General features: G+C 39.7%; 1 protein-coding gene across 1 annotated transcript; it reads right to left on the reverse strand.

Annotated features, from left to right (window-relative positions):
- abcg8 (ATP-binding cassette, sub-family G (WHITE), member 8) lies at positions 1-23,633 on the reverse strand. The gene is made up of 13 exons (XM_078405840.1): positions 23,583-23,633; positions 23,330-23,440; positions 19,012-19,168; positions 14,912-15,150; positions 13,633-13,765; positions 12,651-12,920; positions 7,767-7,932; positions 7,031-7,123; positions 6,738-6,937; positions 6,249-6,325; positions 5,004-5,271; positions 1,280-1,407; positions 1-303 (listed from the first exon to the last, which is right to left on the reverse strand). The coding sequence occupies exons 1-13, from the start codon at positions 23,631-23,633 to the stop codon at positions 166-168; spliced, it is 2,031 nt and encodes a 676-aa protein (XP_078261966.1). The 3' UTR covers positions 1-165.
- Positions 23,634-24,491: the final 858 nt, after the last annotated feature.

Below are 24,491 nucleotides of genomic sequence, written 5' to 3' on the forward strand. Positions count from 1 at the left end.
TCATCAGAGAGTTATTGCAGAATTTCAAACAATGTCAATGGTCAATTCAGCATTGATTGGTGTCCAATTTACTTCAACCTCAACTCTTGGCGGAACTCTGGCTGGAGATAGGAAATCACCATCCTTTGAATGTATTTAGTCTGAAAGAAATGTGCTGGTTGCATTTTACCAATCTTGAGTCGATTTCTGTTTGATAAACCTTAATGAAACATAGTAGAGTATCAGGAATCCAATACATATGGCTATTAGGATGATGTAGCACATGTACAGTGGTTCTGCATCCATATCCATAGATTCAATTATCTAGAAAATCAAATGAAATGGAGAGAAGCAAGCTGTTAGTTATCGATCGGTCAGCTTGGCTTGCTTTGACTACTTTGTGACACATGAGTAACATAAAACTATTGAAATGCCCCTCACATTTGGTTGGTCACATTACTGTCTGTGATGATCTTGAATCTATTCCTTGTTAACATGGTTAACAAGGTTAATATTTATATATTACTTTTATGGAACTTAAATCATGATACACAAAAACTTCCTTACCTTTTAGCTCCATGCAATAGGAAGTAATCTGCATAAATTTTAAGAATCTATTTAAATACGCATTTACTTCAAAAAAACTCTTTTTGTGAACATGTGCAATGATTTATAGCACATTGTAACTTCCTCTTTAAATCTTTGTGCTTTTTTGACTAACTTGCCCACTAACCTGGAAGATCTCTAACAATATTACAATTGTAATTAAACCAAAATGTTTAAATTTAACATTATCTTGTTTTTTATTGCATGTTAATGTTAACACAAGGTTATTTTAGCCTTCTTACAGTCCTAAGTGCATTGCCATTGCCAGTGAGCAGTGTTCTTGTGCTTTGTTAGTCATCTTAATGCATTTCCTTTGTGACATTTACTTCCAAAGCAAATTTTACGTATTAATTTGCAACTGTTTCCTTTCAAAATTTGCCATTTCTTTCCCAATTAGTTGACATTTTAAAATGTCATAGTCCTCCTTCAGTTTCTGAGCCAAGTAATTTCTAAAGCCCAGCTTCTACAATCCAGATCTCTGTGTTAAACCTAAAACCAGATCTACTCAGTGAATATTCTTTCTAACTTTTGCAATGTTTGTTATGCCCACGGTCCTTTCATGAGGTTTTTAATTCAAAGTACTATAGTCCTCCCGATCAAATTCAAATTTTAAGAAATTTACGTTATTATATTAGACATTATAATTGGCAAAGTTTAATGTCTCTTAAAGTAAAGTCGGGGTAATTTTACTCACATCTGTGCCTTTGATTGGAATGGTAAGATTTCCTATCATAATAGAGTAAAGAGGTCCTGTGAATTGAACCTGGATTAGACCTTCAAAGCCCCATCGAAGGAAGGATATTTTGGAAAACCAAGAAGCAACTGTGTTCAAATACAAAGAGAAAAAGTTAGTTTACTGATTGGCCTTTTTCTCCATTTCCACTGCAGAAACTCCCAACATCTGCCTCTAACCCCCCCCCCCCCCCCCCCCCCCCCCTCACCTCACCTCACCCATGACCAGCTGTAAACCACAATGTGAAATGAACACCATTTAATTCAATGATGCCTTTTAAGGATCTTGGAGATAAATACAACAATTATTTAAAGATTAAGACAAAATTTATGTATATGTTGTTCTTGAACTATCTTTGTGGAATTTGTTGTGTCAGAATTAGCCATATCTGATGCAAGGTCTTCAACTTATACCATTAACTCATCCTTTTCAATTCCAGTCGCTAGGTATTTCTTGCATTCCCTTTTGGTTCAAATTTCCAGCAACCACAGTACTATATTTTACTTCTTTTCTGTTATTTCTTTTCCCTCTCTAACTGTCATTACCAAGAGTTAAGTTTTTTGATCCATGGAATCCATCTTATTCTCCCTGATCGGCTGAGACCTTTCAGCATTTTCTGTTGTTTTTTGTTTTAGTTATTTCTCGTTTCGAACATAGAAATATGGTTAAAACCTCCCTTCTGTGGAACTTCTGAATACAAATCTTATTTGAGAGTGACCATCAGTTATCAGTTCAAGACTTGAAGCCATCTGCACATATCCATTTCTGCTTATAATAAATCAACTAATTGCATTGTCTATTCTTGAGTTATCTCTCAAGGAAGCATGCAAGTACAGCAGGCAAAAGGAAGTATGCAGGTATAGCAGGTAGTGAAGAAAGCCAATGGAATGTTGGCCTTCATAACAAGAGGAGTATAGGAGAAAAGAGGTCCTTCTGCATTTGTATAGGGCCCTAGCAAGACCGCATCTGGAGTACTGTGTGTAGTTTTGGTCTCCAAATTTGAGGAAGGATATTCTTGCTATTGAGGGCGTGCAGCGTAGGTTTACTAGGTTAATTCCTGGAATGGCGGGACTGTCATATGTTGAAAGACTGGAGCGGCTAGGCTTGTTTGTATACACTGGAATTTAGAAGGATGAGAGGGGATCTTATCGAAACATATAAGATTATTAAGGGGTTGGACGCGTTAGAGGCAAGAAACATGTTCCCAATTTTGGGGAGTCCAGAACCAGGGGCCACAGTTTAAGAATAAGGGGTAGGCCATTTAGAACGGAGATGAGAAAAAACTTTGTCACTCAGAGAGTTGTAAATCTGTGGAATTCACTGCCGCAGAAGGCAGTGGCCAATTCTCTGAATGCATTCAAGAGAGAGCTAGATAGAGCTCTTAAGGATAGCGGAGTCAGGGGGTATGGGGAGAAGGCGGGAACGGGGTACTGATTGAGAATGATCAGCCATGATCACATTGAATGGTAGTGCTGGCTCGAAGGGCCGAATGGCCTACTCCTGCATCTATTGTCATTACATTGTAATTTCCAAGAGTATCTTGCTGAATTCCAATAGGAGAATGCTCTTTTCACAGTTGATATCTGATGGCATACTGAATGAAAGATTGACAAGTTTGTCGACTGATAAATGCGGTTGATTCGTAGGAAATAACATTTTACATTATATAGCTAAAGTCATTATTGAAATAATCTTTGCTTTTGTAGAAAGAGTTCCACAGTGGAAAATGAATTTTATCTTCACAAATGTCATCTTGCAGTTTGCTGAAATTGTAGGAAATGAGAAAAAATGTTTGGTGCAGTGTAAAGTAGTTATTGGAGACAAGCATTCAATCATGTTCAAGATTAGGGCTGATAGAATGCAATTTTAATGCTTCTCTGCACCAGACCTGATCCCCACCATTCTAAACACCAGTGTTAAAAAAAAGTTCCAATATTTTCTCCTTAAGAATAACAGTTACAAACCCTATATGAAATATCTAACACAATGAAGCAATGGAGCCACTTGTAAAAAATATATTTGTGCAAAAACCCCTCAATCCTGGAAATTTGAAAAAGAAATAGAAAATGTACAACTGCCCGCTCAACTTCCAAAACAGAAAGTAGGATTCATAGTTATACAGCATGGAAACAAGCCTTTCAGCACAACTGGTCCATAGTGCCACCCAAGTTCATCCCATTTGCCTGCATTTGACCCATATCTATCCACGCACCACGTAAATGTTTTACAGAGGCTGCAATTGTATCCCACCTCCACCACCTCTTCTAGCAGCTTGTTCTATAAACCCACTATCCTGTTTATGAAACATCTGGCTCTGAGCTCTCGTCTAAATCTTTTCCCTTTCACCTTAAATCTATGCCCTTTAGATTTATACTTCGCAATCCTGGGAAAAGGCTGTGACTCATCTAAGCTATCTGTGCCCCTCCTGATTTTGTGAATGTCTGTGAGGTCATCCCTCAGTCATACGCCTACTTCTACCACCTGTGTTTCCACTTTCAGGGAACCATGTGCTTGTACCCCAAGGTCTCAATGTTCAACAACACTCGCCGGGTCCTACCATTCACAGTATATGTCCTGACCTGATTAAACTTCCTAAAATCATCGATTCACACTTGTCTGAGTTGAATTCCATCAGCCATTTCTTTGTTCACCTCTTCAATTCAAATCTTAAACAATCTTCTTTGTGGTTCATGGTAACTCCAATTCCTGCAAACTTACTAATCATATCACCTAGATCCTCATCCAAATCATTAATATATAGTTATAGAGCCATACAGCATGGAAACAGGCCATTGGGCCCAACCTGTCCAAGATGCCCCACCTATTCTAGTCCATGCTCCCCGCATTTGGCCCTTATCCCTCTAAACACTTCCTATCCATGTACCTTGTCCAAATGTCTTTTAAATGTTGTCATAATACCTGCTTCACCTACCTCCACTGGTAGCTCATTCCACATATCCACCAGCCTCTGTGTGAAAAGGTTGCTCGTTCGGTTCCTATTAAATCTTTCCTCTTTCAACTTAAACCTATGTTCTCTGGTTCTTGATTTCCCTACTCTGGGTAAAAGACTGTACTTTCACCCTAACAATTCCCCTCCTGATATTATACAGCTGTGTAAGATCACCTCTCAGCATCCTTAATTTCAAGTAATAAAGTCCTAGCCTGCCCAACCTCCGCCCTCAAGTCCTGGCAACATCCTTGTAAATCTTTTCTGCACTCTTTCCAGCTTGATGACATCCTTCATATAGCAGGGTGACCAAAACTGAACACAATACTCCAAATGTGGCCTCACCAGTGTCTTTTTGAACTGTAATATAGCTTCCTAACTTATATACTCAATTGCCTGACTAACGAAGCCCAATGTATTGAAAGCTTTCTGGACCACCTAGCTACCTGTGACACACTTTTAGGGAATCATGTATCTGTATTCCTCAATCCCTCTACTCTACAACACACCCCAAGGCAACACCTCGTACTTATCTGGATTAAACTCCATTAACCATTCCACAGCCAACTTGCCCAACTGATCAAGATCCTGCTGCAATTTTTCATAACCATCTTCGCTATCTACAATACCACCCACTTTAGTGTCATCTGCCTTATTTGTGATTAGATAGTTCTATTATTACATATTTATCACAAATTATTCCTACAGGATTCCATGATGGGATTTAAACATGCTTACCTGTCCACATATTTTTTAGACTAATGACAAAACCTCCTGTCAAGTAGAAAACTGTGAAAAAGGAGTTTCCTATTAAAGAAGATAACTGCAGCGTGGGTAGTAGTGCCGAGACCCACAAAGCCATTACTCTGCTGCAATAAACCAACAACCACACCAACAGAAAGTTCAGGATGAAAGGACTGGCCTCGGGTCTGAGAGCTGCTAACCAGTAGATAGGCACGCCATAGATTATTACAAAAGCACAATGTTCTGGGAGTTCCCCCAAAATCTGTGGAACAAAAGGAAGTATCAATTAGTAATAAATAAACTGAAGTTCAATTTAAATAATAAAAACAGAAAATGCTGGAAATACTCAGCTTGTCAGACCACATCAATCGAATGAGACACAGAGTTAATGTCTCAGGTCAGAGACTGTTCGTCAGAACGGAAAGAGTTCTGAAGAAGATTTTTCAACTCTTTCTTTTTTCAAGAATACTGCATGATATCTGAGTGTTTCCAGCATTTTATGTTTTTATTTCAGATTTCCGGCATCCAGGTGCTGCAACAACATTTAAGAGCCATTTTGACAGGTACGTGGATAGGAAAGGTTTAGAGGGATATGGGCCAAATGCAGGAGGTCTAATGGAGATGGGCCATCTTGGTCGGCTTGGGCAAGTTGGGCTGAAGGGCCTGTTTCCACGCTCTATGACTCTATCTTCAGTTTTATGACTTTCATTTGCAAATGAAGTTCAGTGGATAGTTCCTTCACCAAACAGGTTTGGCTTGCAGCTGTTGAGAGACAGTTACAGACACAAAAGAAACATTATCTTAGTCTGTTCTAGCCTCCTGGACCGTCATCAGCCTACGCTTTCTTCCAATGCTCTCCTTGAAAAAATTAGGCTTTAAAAGACATAAAATGCTGGAGTAACTCAGCGGGTCAGGCAGCATGTCTGGTGAACATGGATAGGTGACATTTTGGTCGAGATCCTAAGGCCAATTGGACACATTGGACATTTGGTAGGAAACAGATCGGGTATCGCAAGTAGAAAATCAAGATTCAAGAGTCCTTTACTAATCAGCACCCTTTATTTTTCCTATTAGAACCAATTAGATTTGATTGCATATGATTTTCTCCCAAATAGAAAAACATTTATTTGGTGAAGACGGTTTTCCATCTTCAAATTTTTTCCCATATTTTCCTAATAGACATTTGTTTTTATTTCTCTTTTGCATCTGATTCAGTCAGAAAAGTGAAGGTTAAGTTACCTTTGCAAAAAAATAGGATGTGACAGAATACATCCCATCCTCCAACTCGTGGTAAAGCATTGCCCTTTCTGAATGACCTAGGAAAAAGAAATGATAATTGTGTCCAGTTCAAACAAAGTTAACAATGTAAGTGATCTTACCATTGGATATGGTCTACAAGTGGGCAAATGGGACCTGCTTAGATCTTGGTCATCGTCGATGAGTTGGGCTGTATGACTGACTCTTAACTGCTTATTCTACTACTTTCCGTTTTGTTACAGCCTTTTAAACTAACCTTCTGACATTTATTGGGTTGCATTATTTCAGCATTTTTCTCAACCATAGTCAAATGTTTTAGGTGTTTTTGAAGTATAGGAACTCTATACCGTTTGGCAATAAAACAGATAATATGGACACAGAAAGATCCTGAAGTTTTGTTTTATAGTGATTGCATTTAAAATGAAATATTGAATTAAAACCTTTAAAATAAAGACAATTTAAAAAACTTACATTTAGCAATAACATCTAAAACAACTGCAAACGGTGTCAGCGCACCTATCTGGTACAACAACGCCACTGTGTCCTGAATAGATATTTGTTTGTGACCTTCACTGTAGTATAAAAACCCAATCAGTAAAGACATCAACAGTGCCTCAAATCCATGAACAGCTAGAGTTGGCAAATCTCTGAAGTCATTAGAAACCTGTCGACTGGTAGAAAATAAAAATTAGTTTAAAAGCTGTAAACTTGCATTTTGGGTCTTATTAATTAAAAAGTTTAAAATTACAATTTAACTTTTCTACCTCAATAAGACAGAAAACTGCCTGAAGTGCCCAGCCAGTTTGTCCATGGTTTCTGATTTAATGTTAATAATCTCGTCAGAAGTCAGGGAGGCACTAGAAGAATTTTTAAATGAAGTTGAAAAACATGAGCAATGCGTTTGAGATATTTTGTTTAAGATGTTATATTCAATATTTCCAGACTTATTATATGCAAAATTGTTGTTTCTCTAATATGTTTAGAAACTGTGTTTGACATGAATTAATTCAGTTTGCCTCATATGCAATGACTGTAGTTAATATTTACATAATAAATCCATAAATATTTCATGAACCACATAGGAAAGAAATAACATTTTCAGAAGATCAAATTTTCTTCTGATCTTAAAAACATAGAAATTTTAAAGCCTTGTATTTGACACAATCACTAAAAAACTCAATACATTTAAATTACATAATGTATTTACTATTCCAATTATATCAGTTAGAAAGAGCAAACCAACAGGGTTTCTTTCCCGTTTCTCCTTCCTTCAATTCACCACATTCCGTCATTTCAGAGGCTTTTCCCATGATAAACTTCCTTCCTCAAACATCTCCTTAGCCCTCCTCAAATATCTATTGTTTATTGCCATCTTCTGCTTCTCCCATTGGGGAGAATTTGTTTTGGTTTTGAATTTATATGGTAATCAATAAGGATACAAAATTCTAACAATGATATTGCAGCCCGTTACACCACTGAAGCTTCACTTCACCATATTACCTTAGAGTTTTGCTCTTAATTGGAGAGGTTTGGCAGGTATTAGATTTCCATGTGTAATCATCTGTGTCTCTGACTTTTTCCCAAAATATGGAAGCAAGTCTGTCAGCTTTATCCTGAGTAAGTTGCTCCTGTTCTTCGGAATGCCTATCGATGCTGGTGAGGTCAACTGCAGGAGGCAACATAATGCTTCTGAGAATGACCACTGATAATTCAAAACAATAACAACAAAATTACTTTTGTATAACTTTGGCCCAAATTTTGAGATAAAGGTAGGTGAGCCTATCAAAGTTGACCATTATTAAGAGGTAATTCAGTCAGGAATGTTCAGCACTTGCACAGATTTAAGTACACAAATCAATACATTTCTTGGAGGACACAAAGTGCTGGAGTAACTCAGTTAGTCAGGCAGCATCTTAGGAGTAAAAAATTGGTGACGTTTAGGATCAGGAGCCTTCTTCAGACATTTCTTGGAGTTATCCAGCTCCTCCAGAATTTAAAATAATGATATTTTTCATATCATCTTTATTTCAGTTCATTTCGTCTTCCTTTCTCTCCCTCCTCATCATGTAACTTTCGCAGAGATTCAGCATGGAACTAACATAATAAATTATACAGAAATAGAAGCAGAAAATTATGGAAATACTCAACAGGTCAGTACCTGTGGAGAGTAAACATCTCAGATTGATAACTAGAAGGAAAACAGAAGTGTGAAAATGCATACCTCCAGCTTCAGGGACAGTTTCTTCCCAATGCTTATCAGGCAACCATCCTATCAACAACTAGAGAGCGGTCCTGAACTACTATCTACCACATTGGAGACCCCTGGACTATCTTTAATTGGACTTTACTGGGCTTTATCTCGCACTAAACTTTATTCCCTTTTATCATGTATCTGTACACTATGGATTGCAAACATGTAGAGTTTTTCCACTGACTGATTAGTACGCAACAAAAGGTTTTCACTCTATCTCGGTACACGTAACAATAAACAATAAGCTAAAGCAAACTAAAGGTAGAAATCAGAGATGTTTTAAGTCACAGAGAATGGAAATGAAAGAGAGAAGAGAATGCCTGTATTATGATGGGAGATCAAGAGAGACTGAAAGAAACAAAATGTGATGAAATCTTGAGTTATAGACGAATGAAGATAAAGGAAAAAAATGTCAGAAATGTAAGAATGCAAAATACTGCAGCTAATAGAAATCTGAAATACAAAGAATGCTGGAAATACCCAGCAGGAAGGGTAGCATCTGTGGCAAGAGAAAATGGGGGTTACATTATAAGTTGTAGAAATTTCAGATGCTGGTTTACAAAAAAGGACACAAAGTGCTAGAGTAATTTAGCGGTGAAGCAGCATTTCTGGAGAACATGGATAGGTAACGTTCGGGTCAGGACCTTTCCTCAGGACCTTTCCTCAAATAATTTGTCAGTCCAACACAAACTGGAAAGGCAGACTATTTGAAATTGTTGAATGCAGCAATGAGTGTTAATGCCTTTTCTGTCATGTGCCTGACTGAAAGAAAATATGTCATATTGGCCTTCATTGGAACAGTGTGAGAGGCTAAAGACAGAGAATTCACAATGGACGAGGTGTAGAATTAAAGTGACAGATAACTGGAAGCTGCATAGGAGTCACTGCCTCAAAAAGGCAGCAAGTATCATCAAAGAACCACATACCACCCTGGCTGTGCTGTGATTTAACTCATACATTCGGGAAGAAGGCATAGAAGTCTGAAAACCATGACCACTAGGTTGAAGAATAGTTTCTTCCCAACATCCATCAGGTTCTTGAACACTACATAATACTAACCTCAACTATGAACTATGGACTGTCTTTGCTTGCACTAAGGACTACTTTTGCACAGGTATTGGCATTATCAATGTAACATTTTTGGTTATTATATTTTATCGATGTGCATTGTATTTACAGGCCTGGTATGATGCTACAGGTAGGAATTACATTTTTCCATTGTTGGTACATATGATAATGGCTGAACTCTTGAACAGAGATGTCCAGTGAAGTATTCACTCATTTTCTATCTCTCCAGTGCAGAGTAGGGCACATAATAAGCATTGAATGTTGAACACTGAATTTGCTGAGGTACAGCTGAATCAATGCTTCATCTGGAAGCATGGCTTCATCATGTTTGAGTCCCTGGATGGTGGACAGGAATGAGTTAAAAGGGCAGATGTTGTATCTCTTACCGTTGCTTGAGAAGAGTTGGTGTTGGTGGAGATGGGGCAAGTAATCAATTGGAATGCTGAAAGAGGGAAGTGAAAGATGTGTTTGATGGTGAAATCATGATGGTAGAGGAAATTAGGTAGAATAATTTGTTGGAAGTGGCAGATGATGGGGTGGGAGGTGAAGCCAAGGAGAACCCTATCCTTGCACTGGAGCACGAAAGGAATGGGAGCAGTAGTTCAGAAAATGAAACAGACAAAGTTGTGAGTGCTGAGTATTTCTGCATTAGCAGGATTTTGCTTTTCAACTTGTACTTTCTGGTTCAGACTCCGACTCAGTCAGTATTTTTCAATGTGAATGAATAAGATAGAAGTCTCCCACCTTTTTCTGTTGCACCTCAGTTCAGAGATTAGTTTTTTAGTACCCATTTCCGTCTCCATTATGATCATAAGCAATAAACAATGAATGTTTTTGGAATTGCATCCCCTTCTAACTTTACCATACAACACTCTTTAACACCTGAGAAACTGAGCTTTAAAGAGGTATATTATTGCTTTCCCTGACCCAGTAGATCCCAGATCATGTGCTCTATTGAATTTCTAATTAATGCAATCTCCAGCCTAAAACAAAGTGGGAAGTCACTGGAGAAGTGGTGCATTCAAAGCCAGTGGTGATCCTGCCTGGGGATCCTGCTGATATTTATCCCCTCAACCAATAGTCTTTATGATTATTGGTCATTCTCATTTTATTTGTTGTATATGACTGTTCAATTTGGTTGCCATATTTCCCCCATTGAAAAGGAATGACATTTCAAAAATTACTTAATTAGCTTGAACATACTATACTGTTGGTAATGATGAAAGGGGAGTGAAAAGCACTGTATAAATGTAAGTCTATATATCATCTTAACAATGGTGATTCAACAAGGACAATGGTGGAAAATCTTTGAATTAAGATTGACAGACTAAATAATGAATATCTTTGAGAACTGACAACTGTCTGTTGGTGGTTGTTTAATGACAACCTTTCTTTGAATGTCAATAGGTCAAACACACATTCAGAGATGCTGAAATGCTGATCAACTATTTTTGCAATGACAATATGCTGACTAATGGCTGATGAAGGGAGTTTTATAAATGATGATTTACAGATCAGATAATTGCAGGAGATCTTTGACCATAACTTGTTCACGAGTGCAGGTTCGTTGGTTCCATGGTGACTTGAATTATAAGATAGCTGTAAGTATATTTTATTACATTGGAAGGCTCAAAAAGCAATTTCATAATTAGGCAGTCATATAATAAACATCTCAAGATAGAGGCACATGAGATGATCATCAATGTCATAATTAGTCTCACAAGAGACGTATGTCAAGGAACATGTTTGCAATAGCAATAAATAATATTTTGTTTATTTCAATTTAATTTTCTCCATTTTTTCCTGAAGAAGCCAGCCCCTTTCATATGGTTCCCTGGCTATCAATCAGCCTCCGTGGTCTGACTCAAGTGCCACATTTTGTTGTGCTATGGACTTTGACAAGGGAAGAATCATTTAAAAATGGGTCAGGTTTGTTAAACTAACATGAAACCACACAATGGAAAATAATGAAACAATAACACATGACAAAAGAGGCTAGAGGTCCTTTTTTAGTTGTCCCCACATTTGGTCTCTGTAGTAGATGCACGAGTGAAATACTAACAAAGATTTTCCATTACTTGGCCAAGAACAAAAGTTAGGTGTTGAATACATCCTCTCAAATTTAGTGGCTGTATACAAATACAGTCATTGATGCCCACTACTTCTTGGTATCCCTATCCTGGAAAAAAGACTGCATTCATCCTATCTGTTCCTCTCATGAACTTATAGCCCACTATGAGATCACCCCTCAGCATCCTGCACTCCAGGAATAAAATCCTAGCCTGCCCAACCTCTCCCTACAGCTCCCCAGGTAAAACAACTTCAGATTCGGAGTATGTGACAGGTAACATGATGTGTCCAGTAAGCAGTCTTACTGGGGTATTTTGGACAAAAATTAATTAACTGGGGCAAACTTTAACAGTCTGCAGCCATTGTAAATAGGGCACTATTGCTTAAAAATGGGTCTGGCTCTCACCGTACATGCCACCCTTTGCTTCGTATTCTTTCAGTTACCGGCAAGGATGGACAAAGCTCCTGCCTGTATCTAGTGGAAAGAACCTTAAGGTACACTTGTTTCCTCATATTATGCAAATTACACCTTTGAGTAACAAATTAATTAGCCATTAGCACCTGCTCCTTTATAGCGACAGTGAATGGCCCACTCATGTCTTTAAAAGGCTTGCAGAACATGATTTAAGTTTTGTGTTAAATATTTACCTCTGGAGTGTAGGAGTGCAACTTTTTCACCCTGGATCCATGGAAAGAAGCAGCACCACTGTCTCTTGATGCAAACCACCACTCCTCTTCCCCTTTCCAAGACCCCTGCACACACAATATCCCCCCCCCCACCATTCCATCCCCCCCCCCCACCATTCCATCCCCCCCCCCCCACCATTCCATCCCCCCCCCCCACCATTCCATCCCCCCCCCCCCCCCACCATTCCATCCCCCCCCCCCCCCCACCATTCCATCCCCCCCCCCCCCCCACCACCCCTCCCCCACTCCCAAGATACCAATCTGGAGTTTTATAATTACTTGAGAGAAGCATTTAATTGTTTACTTACCATAAAAATCACAAGGATTGCAATACTTTGGACAGGGGTATCCTATGGAGGTAAAGTATGGAATCATATCCCTAGCTGTTCCACAATATGTTGTTAATCCTGAAGAAAGGAGAACGACCAGATCAAACAAATGGAATATGTCTGACCGCGGCTGGTGGATTGACATGAGAATCAATCGGTTTCCCCTGGCAAGTCTTGAAAGAGTCATGACCAAATTGTGTGCCGTAAAACTGTCCAATCCAGAAGTTGGCTCATCCAGTATTAAAATACCTGGAACAAAATGTATAAGATAATGCATCCAAAAAAGTAAATTTAATAGTTGCTTTCTTTTCGCTGGAGCTTCCATCTCACCATTAGCACCATTACCCTTTCCACAGCTGTGGCCTACTGCTGAGTATTTCTAAGGTTTTCTATTTTTTATTTTAGATTTTCAGTATCTGCAGTTCTATTTTTTGCTTTTCATGAAGAAAAAGGGAAAGTTTGTGACAGAATGGAAGACAGAAGTTAAAAGCAAAATGATGTGTAGGAGAGGTTAAAGTTCATAAGTCCTAGGAGCAGAATTAGGTCAGTCGGCCCATCAAGTTTACTCTGCCATTCAATCATGGCTGATCTATCTTTCTCTTTCAACCTCATTCTTCTGCCTTCTCCCCGTAACCCCTGACACCCTTACTAAGCAATGTTGCTTAGTGGAGGTGTAAATGGGCAAAGCAGAATCCTTATCAATATCTGCTGTCAGAAAAATTTTGGGCCTAGAAAAGTATGTGAGCCATAATTTTGTCAAACCTGAGCAAAGAGGAGTGTGAATGTTGGTTGGATGCTATGAACAAGAAGAAGTCAAATTTAGTCACCAAACTCCCACCGATTGTCAATGAGTACTTTCCCAACATTCAACGTTTAAGCTCGATGGCAGCCATGACTTCAGGTGACAAACCCCAGGATCTCTGGAGAAAATAACGTGACATGAACAAAAGGATAATGTTACCAGGATTCCACAGAAGCTGAACTCCAATGCTCACTCGACGTCGCTCCCCTCCAGAGACCCCTCGTGTGAAGTTATTCCCGACTTTAGTGTTTGCACATTGTCTCAGTCGGAGTTCCGCTATGACATCCTCTATCTGAAAAACATAGACGACGACTTTACCAGCTGTCTGCTGCTCTATTGTTACTTAGCTTATTACTGCCTGATTTTAATTTAAGAGAAAGTCAAAATAATTATAATAAAACTGTGGTAATCTGCTGTCTGATTGTTTGGAAATCAATGATACTTTCTTGTCATGTGTACCTAAGTACAGTGAAATTATACTTTTGCAGTGACAATCCTACTATACATTAGGCACAATCATCCAAAGTACAAGAGTGTAAGATAGTGGACCACACTGAGTCAGTACACGAGAGTCAGTAAAAGAGAGGCCCCTTTAAACTCATGGATACTCCTGTTCCCCATGTCTCTTTAAACTCATGGGTACCCCTGTATCCCCCTGTATATCAATGCTGTTAAGGGGTCTTGCCATAATATTGGGGTCCTCTGTCTACTTTTTGTACACCACCAATGGAACATGGGGCAGGAATCCTTGTTGATATTTTACCTCTCCCTAGTAGAAAGAATAAAGCAGAAAATTAACTGACACGACACAGATGAACCCAAGATCTTCATGTCTTTACATCTCTCATTTCCACATAGAGCACTGTTGTTTGTTGGAATGTAATAAATAATGCGGATTTGGGGGGGGTTCCCAATAAAACTTACTGAAAAATGAAAGGCCAAGATAGAATGGATGTGGGAAGGATGTTTCCAGTAATGCGAGAGTCTAGAACTAGAGGGCACAGCCTCAGAATAAAAGGACATACCTTTAGAATGGAGATGAAGAGGAATTTCTTTGGCCAGACGGCGGTGAATCTGTGGAATTTATTGCCACAGACGGCTGTGGAGGCCAAGTCATTGGATATTTTTAAAGTGGAAATTGATAGGTTCTTGATTAGCAAGGATGTCAAAAGGTTATGGGGAGAAGGCTGGAGAATGGGGATGAGCGGGAAAAAATAGATCAGCGATGATCAAATGGCAGAGTAGACTCGATGGGCTGAATGGTTTAATTCTGCTCTTGTGTCTTATGGAAATTAAAAAAAAACAATGTCTGGCAGCAGAAGGTGCAGAACGATGGGTCAGAGAAGTGAAATTAATTTTGCATTGCAGTGACAAAAAATCATTAATCCCAGATGGAGGACGAACCTGTCTCATTTCTTGAAATTTCTATGAACCTTACCCTTTTATTTCTCTGTTCTTCAGAAAAGTCTCTTGGAAGACGTAACTTTGCAACAAATGTAAATGTTTCTCTCACAGTGAGGTTGGGTAATAATCGGTCATCCTGTCGTACATGGGCAATGCTCTTTTTAACCAGTTGCCTGTTGACTGGTGTTCCATTGATCGATATTTTACCAGATTTGATTTTCCCTCCTTCATCTCTGCAAGTGATGATGTCAAGTAAAGATGTCTTCCCACATCCTGTTGATCCACAAAGAGTCGTAGACACATCCATAAATTACACAAAAATATTGTTTAACTTATGTAATGAATCCATTTAATTAATTTCCAAATCTTGCATGATACTAATCCAACATTTTAATGTGACAATAGTACTGTTACATAACAATATTGTAACAATTGTATAAATCTGGTGACTATTGCATATAGACTCAATGGGCTATTTTGATGCTTTTTATGCTTAACCGGGATTGTACTTATGTATGACAATAATCTTACTGATCTGTATGCAGAAAAAAATCTCACTGTACCTTGGTACACGTGATAATAAAGGAACCATTGAACCATTTTGCCTTGAATAACTACTGTGTATTTAAAGTTAAGGGAAGTGATGATGGTATTGCGTCACCATCTTCATGAAATGGCTGGTTGAGGATCAAAATTGGTAGGTATATTGTGTCAATATATTAACATTACAAGAAGCTTGAAATTGATGTTCTTAAGCTCAGCAAATCGGGACATTGTCTAATTCACAAGTGAGCTATTTGTGGTTGTTTTAATGTGCCTAAAAATTTTGCCTGGAAATAATCCAATTCACAAAACTAACAGTATTCAGAATAACATAAAAGTTTTTCACATTTCAATTATTGGCTGCACAGTTTAAAATCTTGTGTCCAAATATTACACAAAAGGTTGTCCAGAGGGCGGTGACTCAGCTGGAACTAAATTTCCTCAGTTGTCCAGTTTCTCAACCAAATGACCACTTTTTAGTTGTTAATCGAGATAAATGTTGGAAAACTGTTTATTCATTCATTAGCCAAACCCAATTGTGTTGTCAGTCAAACACATATACCCAAAAAAATTATTCCTCTTCAGTAGCACTAAACACACTTTATAGTTGCATCAGTTACATGTCAAAAATCTGTTCCATTCACCTGCCTCTCACACATTACATCTACTAGTTTTCCTGCCCTCTCACCCATTGGTCCTAGTTCCATTTGCCCTGTTCTAGCAGGTGGAGGCGACGGTTCCTGATTCTATCTGCACTATATTAATTGAGCTCTGTCATGATACAGAAAGAATATTATTTTCTGTTCATGCCCACAGAGGGGGAAAACATCTTCATTCAAGTTACTTTAATGGTGTAGAAAATGTATATAGTGAAATACCGATAATCTTGCTTCCCCAGGACTATGGTGGCGCCAGATTGGCAGTTTTTCTAGACTATTCTTTTAATGCAGTCCTGAGCTACTGTCTACCTCATTGGAGATCCTCAGACTATCTTTAATCGGACTTTACTGGATTTTATCTTGCACTAAATGTTATTCCCTTCAACCTGTATTTGTACACTGTGAAAGGCTTGATTGTAATCATGTATAGTCTTTCTGCTAGCTGGTTAGCACACAACAAAACCCTTTCACGGTACACATGACAGTAAAACTAAACTAACTAAACTGATACATATTTTTTTAAATATGTTGCTCAATACGGTTGTATATTTTCTAATGACTCAGCAAATTGAAGTAAGCGAGGGAAAAGGGGTTTCTGTAATTGAAAGGGAACGTGGAAACCATGACCCTGGTATGTTGCAGAGAGCATAGGAACGGGGACTCCCATGACTGGAAAGGAAATACAGGAACCAGGGCCCCAGTGCTTTTGATGAAGTACAGGAATCCATGACCCAATATGGGAACTGGGGCCACGAGTGAATGGAAAGGGAGTTCAACACACATAACCCAGAAGCTGGTGAATCAGGATTTCTGCAAGGTCAGAAAGTGGGTTGCCAGTGTTTTACAGCATATGCATGGATACCAGGTGCCAAAAAATACATATTTCATTGGATAATTTACGACAGCACATTGACTGGCACAATAGCATAGATAAGTAGAGTTGTTACCTCACAGATGCTGTGACCTGGGTTCTTTCTCCCTGTACTTTCTCCCTGTGTCTGCTCGAGTTTCCCCTGGGTACTCCAGCTTCATAAGTTCGTAAGTCATAGAGGCAGAATTATGCCATTGGGCCCATAGAGTCTACACCAGACCTCCCAACATTTGATTTTACAAATTCAGAATTTTGATGCCCAAAATTCAGAATTTTACATCAAAATTCATAATATGGCGCATAATATAACTTTTCAGCAAAAAAAAGTATGCAGGCCAAATGCGTGTACGCGTTGCGCTACATTCACGTGTGAAAAACTACTATTATTTCCAACAATCTGTAGTTCTTGGACTACATGTACAATGTCAGGCCTATCATGAGTATATTCTACTATTATAGAAAGGTTATTGAACAGAAATACTTTTTACAACAAAGAAAAAATTGTTTTGTTTTGTTTTTTCAATTTTGCTTTTTCCTTACACATCCCAATTCTCTTGGTATTGAATAAAAGAACAATGGTCATAAAATGTATGACTAAGTTATGAAGAAAGAGTTTCATTTAAAAAACTGCACATACCTAATTTTTAATTGAAGACATACTTGCTCCAGTGGTCTTCAACAGCAAATCACAACGGCCCATGTCCCCCCCAACCCTACTCCCCCCCACCCCCCTTTCCCCACCCCCCTACTCCCCCCCCCCACCCCTCCCCCTACTCCCCCATCCCTCCCCCCCTAGTCCCCACCCCTCCCATCCACCCCATCCCTCCCATCCACCCCATCTCCCCTTTCCCCCCAAATCCACTCCCACACCTTTCCTCCCCCACTCTCCCCCTCCCTTTCTCCACCCCCCCTGACCCCCACTCCCTCCTCCCACTCCACTGCCCCCCTCCCCCACACCCCAAACACCCTCCCATCCCCTCTCTACATCCCCTCACGCTCCGCAGCGAGGCTAGGCCAGCGGCGAAGCCGGGCGAGCGGCGAAGCCGGGTGAGCGGCAAGAGGCGAGGAGAGGCCGGGCCAGCGACGAGAGGCGAGGCAAGACCAGCGGCGAGAGGCGAGGTGAGGCTGGGCCAACGGCCAGAGGCGAGGCCAGGCCAGCGACAAGGAGAGGCTGGGCGAGCGGCGAGGTGAGGCGAGGCCGGGCCAGCGGTGAGGCGAGGCCAGGTTAGAGGCGAGGCCAGGCCAGGCTAGAGGCGAGGCAAGTACAGCGGCGAGGCCGGGCCAGCGGCGAGGCGAGGCGAGAGGCGAGGCAAGTGGTGGGCGGGGCGAGGAGAGCGGCGAGGCATGTGTTTTGTGGAAAATGTTAGGCGGAATCGGAATGGCGGAAATGAATTAAGAAAGCGGATACTTTCCGCCAAATTCGGAAAGGTTGGGAGGTTTGTCTACACCATTCAATCATTGCTGAACTATCTTTCCCTCTCAAACCCATTCTTCTTCCTTTCCTCTGTAAACATTGATACCTTAACAAATCAAGAATCTGTCAATCTCCGCTTTAAAAATATCCAAAGACATGGCCTCCACAGCAGGCTATGGCAATGAATTCCACAGATTCAACCCCCTCTGGCGAAAGAAATTTCTCCTCATCTCCTTTCTAAAGGTATATCCTCACACATCCTAAAGATAGATTGTGAGGGAAGGAACAGCAGATGCTGGTTTAAACCGAAGATGTCTCGACCCAAAACATCACCAATTCCTTCTCTCCAGAGATGCTGCTGTCCCGCTGAGTTATTCCAGTATTTTGTGTCTATCTTGGGTTGGTAGATTAACTGGTGACTGTAAATTGCCCCGAATGTGTGAGTGTGAGTGGAGAATCTGGCACAGATGATGGGAATATGGGGAGAATACGATTGCTTTGCAAGCTGGCTCTGTGGTCTTCCTCTTCCCAGATTCAACATGCTCACAACATTGTCTTCCATTCACAAATGAACGAATACATGCATTTATACAACATAATTAGAACATTTACTACAAAAAGACAATACCAATTTGTATGAATCTTACCAGAACTCCCTATAATAGCCAACATCTGCCCACTTCTGACCTTAAGGTTTAGATTTTTCAATGCTATTATTTGTCCATGTGAACTTGAGTTCCAGTCCCATGGCATTTGTAATTCTGCCAGTTTTTCATACCAGGGAATCTGTGCTGCGATATTAACCTGCATTTGGTAACCAAGAAAAGCAAATTAATTCGCTATCTTAAAACATGATTTCCACATAGCACCGTTTATTTGAAAGCACACCAGACTCCAGTAATGGCTCCATCACCACAGGCTGTGACTCTTGAGTCAGACTGATGAGGATGTCTTATATGTGTTCCAATTTAGCTGATCTTGGGTAGGGAAATTATGGGTTACTACAGTTGCCTTCTCTGTGCCTTGACTAAAATAGAGTAAAAAAAGCCAACAGTGTTTTTCCTGATGTAATTTATGATGCAACATCTGTTCATTTGACACTGGAACAGGCAGGACTAGATTTGACAGAATATCCCCTTTTCTCAAAGAGGTCCAAAGCTCAGGTGCTCGCCAAAAGTTTGCGAAAAATGATTGTCTGGGATCATCCTTGAACAACGGGGAGAAGTCACGGGCAGCATTGTGGTGTAACGGTAGAGCTGCTGCATTACAGCACCAGAGACCTGACCATGGGTCCCTGAGACTGTGTGGGTTTTCTCCAGTTTCCTCCCACACTCCAAAGACATACATAAGTTTGTAGGTTAATTGACATCAGTAAAAATTGTAAATTGGCCCTGGTGTGTTGGATAGCATTATGTGTACAGGATGATCGAACGGCCCATCTCTGTGCTGTAGCTCTAAAATCTCTATTCAAAAAAGTGCAAGATGATGACAATGTAGAACTACACCAACTTAAGGTGGTTTCCTCAGAAAAGGAAAAAAACAAAATATCCTACTGTTCAATTTGATCTACACTGTCTTTTAAAAGATCTGCATATACAAGCTAAAAATACTTCCAAGTATTTTTGAGAAATAATGTTTTTTGACTGTGGACATCTTGATTTAAGATATCCATTAAATATTAAAATGATGTGGGTCATGATATTATGTTTAAAACTAGATTAAATCAAACTCCCCGTAGTTTTAAATTACCAGATTATATAATTGATCTTTTTTTTATTTAATTAATAGTTGTTTATGAAATAAATGTAATACAACTTAACTGCAAAATCCTTTGGTCCCAAAGATTATGTTTTACAATTGTGTAAGGAGATGGCAGTAGGGAAAACTGGAGTCAACATCATTGTAAATTTATGCAAAAACAAGTACTTTTATGTTCAGTAATGGTTGGAAAATTATTTGAAATTAATCCCAGCAATCTATGATTTTTCACTGATGTGGCCATTTCTTTATGTCACTACTCAATAATACTGACTTATAATAAAGTATGTTATATTTGTGCTTAAAAATAGAAATGGGGGAAATCCATGGGCACTTTCTTGTGGATTTAAGTGGGAGATAAATGTTGTCACTTCTCCTGAGATGTTATTCCTCAAAGATTAGAGGATAATGATTTTCTCTGCACTACCTCTTTTCCTTGCTGGAAATTTGGGCATCTGACTTGTAATATTTGGAGTAGCCACTAAATCTCTAAATTCACAGACATTTTCTGGTCGAGGCAAGGAAAACAAGTTTAAATAAATCAGAAGTTAAATTAATTAAGTAAATTTATTTCATACTCCAGACACAAGGAACTGCAGATGCTGATATACAGAACCATTACTTATTTCATACTCTACTTGTCTGTGAAATATCTTTGAAATGAAGCAAAAATAAATACCCATCCAATTGTTTGAGCTTAGTTTTGATATTTTCCTTTTAATTTTGATTTGTTTTCAGTCATTCCCAGTAATTTAAATATCACAGAACAATTTAAATGCTTTTGTCAGCTGTGGAAATATTATTCAACCACAAGTGCTTTGGTCTATTTTCCATGTGACGTATTTGAAGTGTGACTAATAAATGTGACCAAATAATTTTACATATTTGAAATGTTAGACATCTGAAAAAGAGTCATACAGCATGGAAACAGGACATTCAGCTCAACTTGCCCATGCCGACCAGATTCTGCATCTACATTGGTCCCATCTGCTTATACTTGGTCAACATCCCTCTAAACCTTTCTAATCCATGTACCTGTCCAAATAACTTTTAAACACTGTTGCAGTACCTTCCTCAACTACCTCCTCTGGCTGCTCGTTCCATATACCCATGAAGTACAAAAGATTGGAAATGAACTGCCGCTTCACCAAGAGGATTGTTTGGGTCTAGGTAAGATGAGAAGGGAAGAGGTGAAGGACAGATATCACATGTCCTGCAGTTGCAATGGGATGTGCAATAAGAAGGGGAGTGGTCCAGGGAATCAAAAAAGGAACTGTCCCTTTGAACAGTTATAAAGGAGTGAGGGGCAAGGAAGATGCATCTGTTGGTGGAATCTCATTGAGCTGGTGGAAATTGCTAAGGATGATTTTTTGAATGCAGAGGCTGGTGGGGTGGAAGATGAATACCAAGAGGGGATTATCCCTGCTCTCCCCAGGAGAGGGAGCAAATTCAGCAAATTCACAAGTCTCTTAACAATGGGCTCTGTTAAATATTTCACTGCTGAAATAAAGCACTAAAATGCTATTTAACAACAAATACAATCAATTTAAAGCTTCCACAGCATTTCTCAGAACAGAAACAAAAAAAAACATTCTTCTCCGAAACCTGAAAAAACAAGAAATACATTTATGGGAAATTCTTCCCAAATGTACATTTCAGGACGATGGTCAGCATCAACATAGCTACTCAAAAAAAAAGTTGTGAAATGTTCACAAACAGCCAAATCAGTTTGATTGAAAACCAATGCTGGTGTCTACTCGACATTGCTTCGCAAATCAAAACCCATTTGTGAAGAGATATTAGGTTATAATGTATTTGGTAAAGCCATGCAGCAGTGAAATAAATTTGAAATTAACACTTTTCAAAACATAGTCTCCGGAACTTTTAAAGCCAATAAAATATTTTTGAAGTTTTAACGGCTGTTGTAATTCGCAATTGTTTCCTAAATAATGTACCTGCATCTGATAGCTGATTTTGTTTTGGCTTTCATATCTCTCATTCAAACTTCCCTTGTCATTAACTCCTGCTAAACGATTATAATACCACATTTTCCCATGGGAATCTGCAGCGCCCGCATGCTGAATCTATTCCCCATCTTCAGTCTTGAAATATAGTTATTTTTTAAAATGTTCAACAAAACCTTTTATAAAAATTGTTGACTCCCTCAATTATTTTATTTTCCAGAAACTGGCTAAAGTCAGATGAACCCACAGACAGGCGTAGAGGGTTATGGGCCAAATGCGGGCAGGTGGGACCAGTGCAGATGGGGCATCTTGGTTGGCATGGGAATGTTAGGCCGAAGGGCCTGTTTCCGTGTGGTATGACTGTGTGAGTAAAGTATGCCACATGCTGCAAATCTAAATTTAAAAAAATGCTGTAGATGCTCAGCAGATTAGGCAACAACCCTAGAGAGAGACAAGGTTACTTCAGGTCAATGAACTCGCATCAGAACTGACAGTACTTTCAACACAGGTCACTTCCTCATCCAAATAAAAGATCATTGGCCTGAAGTAACCTTGTCATATTTCTCTCTCCTAAAATCCACTGCATTCAGTGTTTTCATAACGTTCAACTAGTATTTGGTTACTACCTAGTTTCTTGTTATTGATGCTTTTGGTTATTGATGCCTTCTTATTGATGCAGGCGTGCAACTGATTATCTAGTAGCACGGGGAAAACCCAAAGTGCTGGAGGGATTCGATGTGGGCCAGGCTACATCAGTGGAGGGAACGGATGGACGACTTTTCGGGTCTGGACTCGCCTTCAGACCGAGTTCTTCCAGCATCTTATTTTTTAACTCAAGACCCCAGCATCTGTGTCTCCAACACAGCTTAAATGCCTCGGTGCAGATCTGAAATTATTTTGTCCATTATTATATTTAATGGCCTCAACAGTCTCTCGAAAACAGAGACATTAATATTAAGATGTTGGACAGTCTGTTTTCGAGAGACTGTTGAGGCCATTAAATATGAGAAGCTCCTGAGATGCTGCCTGTCCCGCTGAGTTACTCCAGCATTTTGAGTTACTCCTGCATTTGGTGTCAACCTTCAATTTAAACCAGCACCTGCAGTTTTTTCCCCTATTATTATTAAGATGGTTCTTTCTCATTTGTTTGACGTAGAGCAGTTTTAAGTAACGATTTAAGTAACAGATTTAGGGAACAATGATGTTTGCCTCCAGATATATCGGAACAAGAAATGTTACTCGCCTGATAACTGAGGTCCCGCACTTGGATGAGGTTGGGTTTGCCGCTGTAGGTGAAGTAAAGACTGCTTTCTTCCTCCAACGTACAGAACACATGATCTTGCAGGCGACCAGTCTAATGCAAAATACAACGGGGGAAAAAAGCACCATAATTGAAATCGAGTAGTTATATTGCATGCAGAATCAAAACACATTTAAAATGGTTAAACGTATAGTCGAAAAAAATCTCGTTGTGCAGGCACGCACGGTGTCCGTACTTTAAGCGCTGAGAAGCCCCCTGGACTTACACTGCGCTGGGTTGTCTCCATGCTTTTGGCCAGAGCTGCTCTAGGGACGATCGGATTCTGTGGAGCCGAGTAAACATGAACTCTGCCCCGTCAAGAGATAAATAACTAACTAATAAAATGTAATCAAAAGGAACTGCAGAAGCTGGTAAACCAGTCTGAGGGAGGGTCCCAATAGACAATAGGTGCAAGAGGAGGCCATTCGAGCCAGCACCGCCATTCAATGTGATCATGGCTGATCATTCTCAATCAGTACCCCGTTCCTGCCTTCTCCCCATACCCCTTGACTCCGCTATCCTTAAGAGCTTTATCCAGCTCTCTCTTGAATGCATTCAGAGACTTGGCCTCCACTGCCTTCTGAGGCAGAGAATTCCACACATTCACAACTCTCTGACTGAAAAAGTTTTTCCTCATCTCAGTTCTAAATGGCCCACCCCTTATTCTTAAACTGTGGCCCCTTGTTCTGGTCCCGACCCGAAACGTCACCTATCCATTCCCTCCACAGATGCTGACTGACCCAGACTTCCTCCAGCATTTTGTTATTTTTATAAATAAATAACTAATCTGCAACGGTGCGGAGACGGACGGACGGACGTGTGGGTGGGCTTTCGTTGTGTGAGCAATGACTTTTGAGTCATTCATATTGCACTCGTTAACCATAACACTATATGTGGCTCCTAAAAAGGTGTTTCCGAGATGTTCTATATTATAACTGTTAGCTCAATTCTATTTTATTTTGTTAGCTCAATTGAATCTTATGGCGGCAGAATATAAATATATAGCTGGGGAAGGCGAGGGTCTGAAGGGATCTCGACCCATCGGACTCTCATTGCTCGGCCCCCGGGCTCCAAGGGTCGATACACGGGCCCCGCCCCGCCCTGC

Source organism: Rhinoraja longicauda, chromosome 9 (genome assembly GCF_053455715.1).
Source record: "Rhinoraja longicauda isolate Sanriku21f chromosome 9, sRhiLon1.1, whole genome shotgun sequence".
Classification (NCBI taxonomy): domain Eukaryota; kingdom Metazoa; phylum Chordata; class Chondrichthyes; order Rajiformes; family Arhynchobatidae; genus Rhinoraja; species Rhinoraja longicauda.

Excerpts from the sequence above, each read along its gene's own strand:
- abcg8 (XM_078405840.1), bottom strand. The coding sequence starts at position 23,633 with ATGGAGACAACCCAGCGCAGTGTAAGTCCAGGGGGCTTCTCAGCGCTT. Across the intron at positions 23,441-23,582 it reads GGGGCTTCTCAGCGCTTAAA|ACTGGTCGCCTGCAAGATCA; the intron begins GTACGGACACCG and ends ATTTTGCATTAG. Across the intron at positions 19,169-23,329 it reads TGCGGGACCTCAGTTATCAG|GTTAATATCGCAGCACAGAT; the intron begins GCGAGTAACATT and ends TACCAAATGCAG.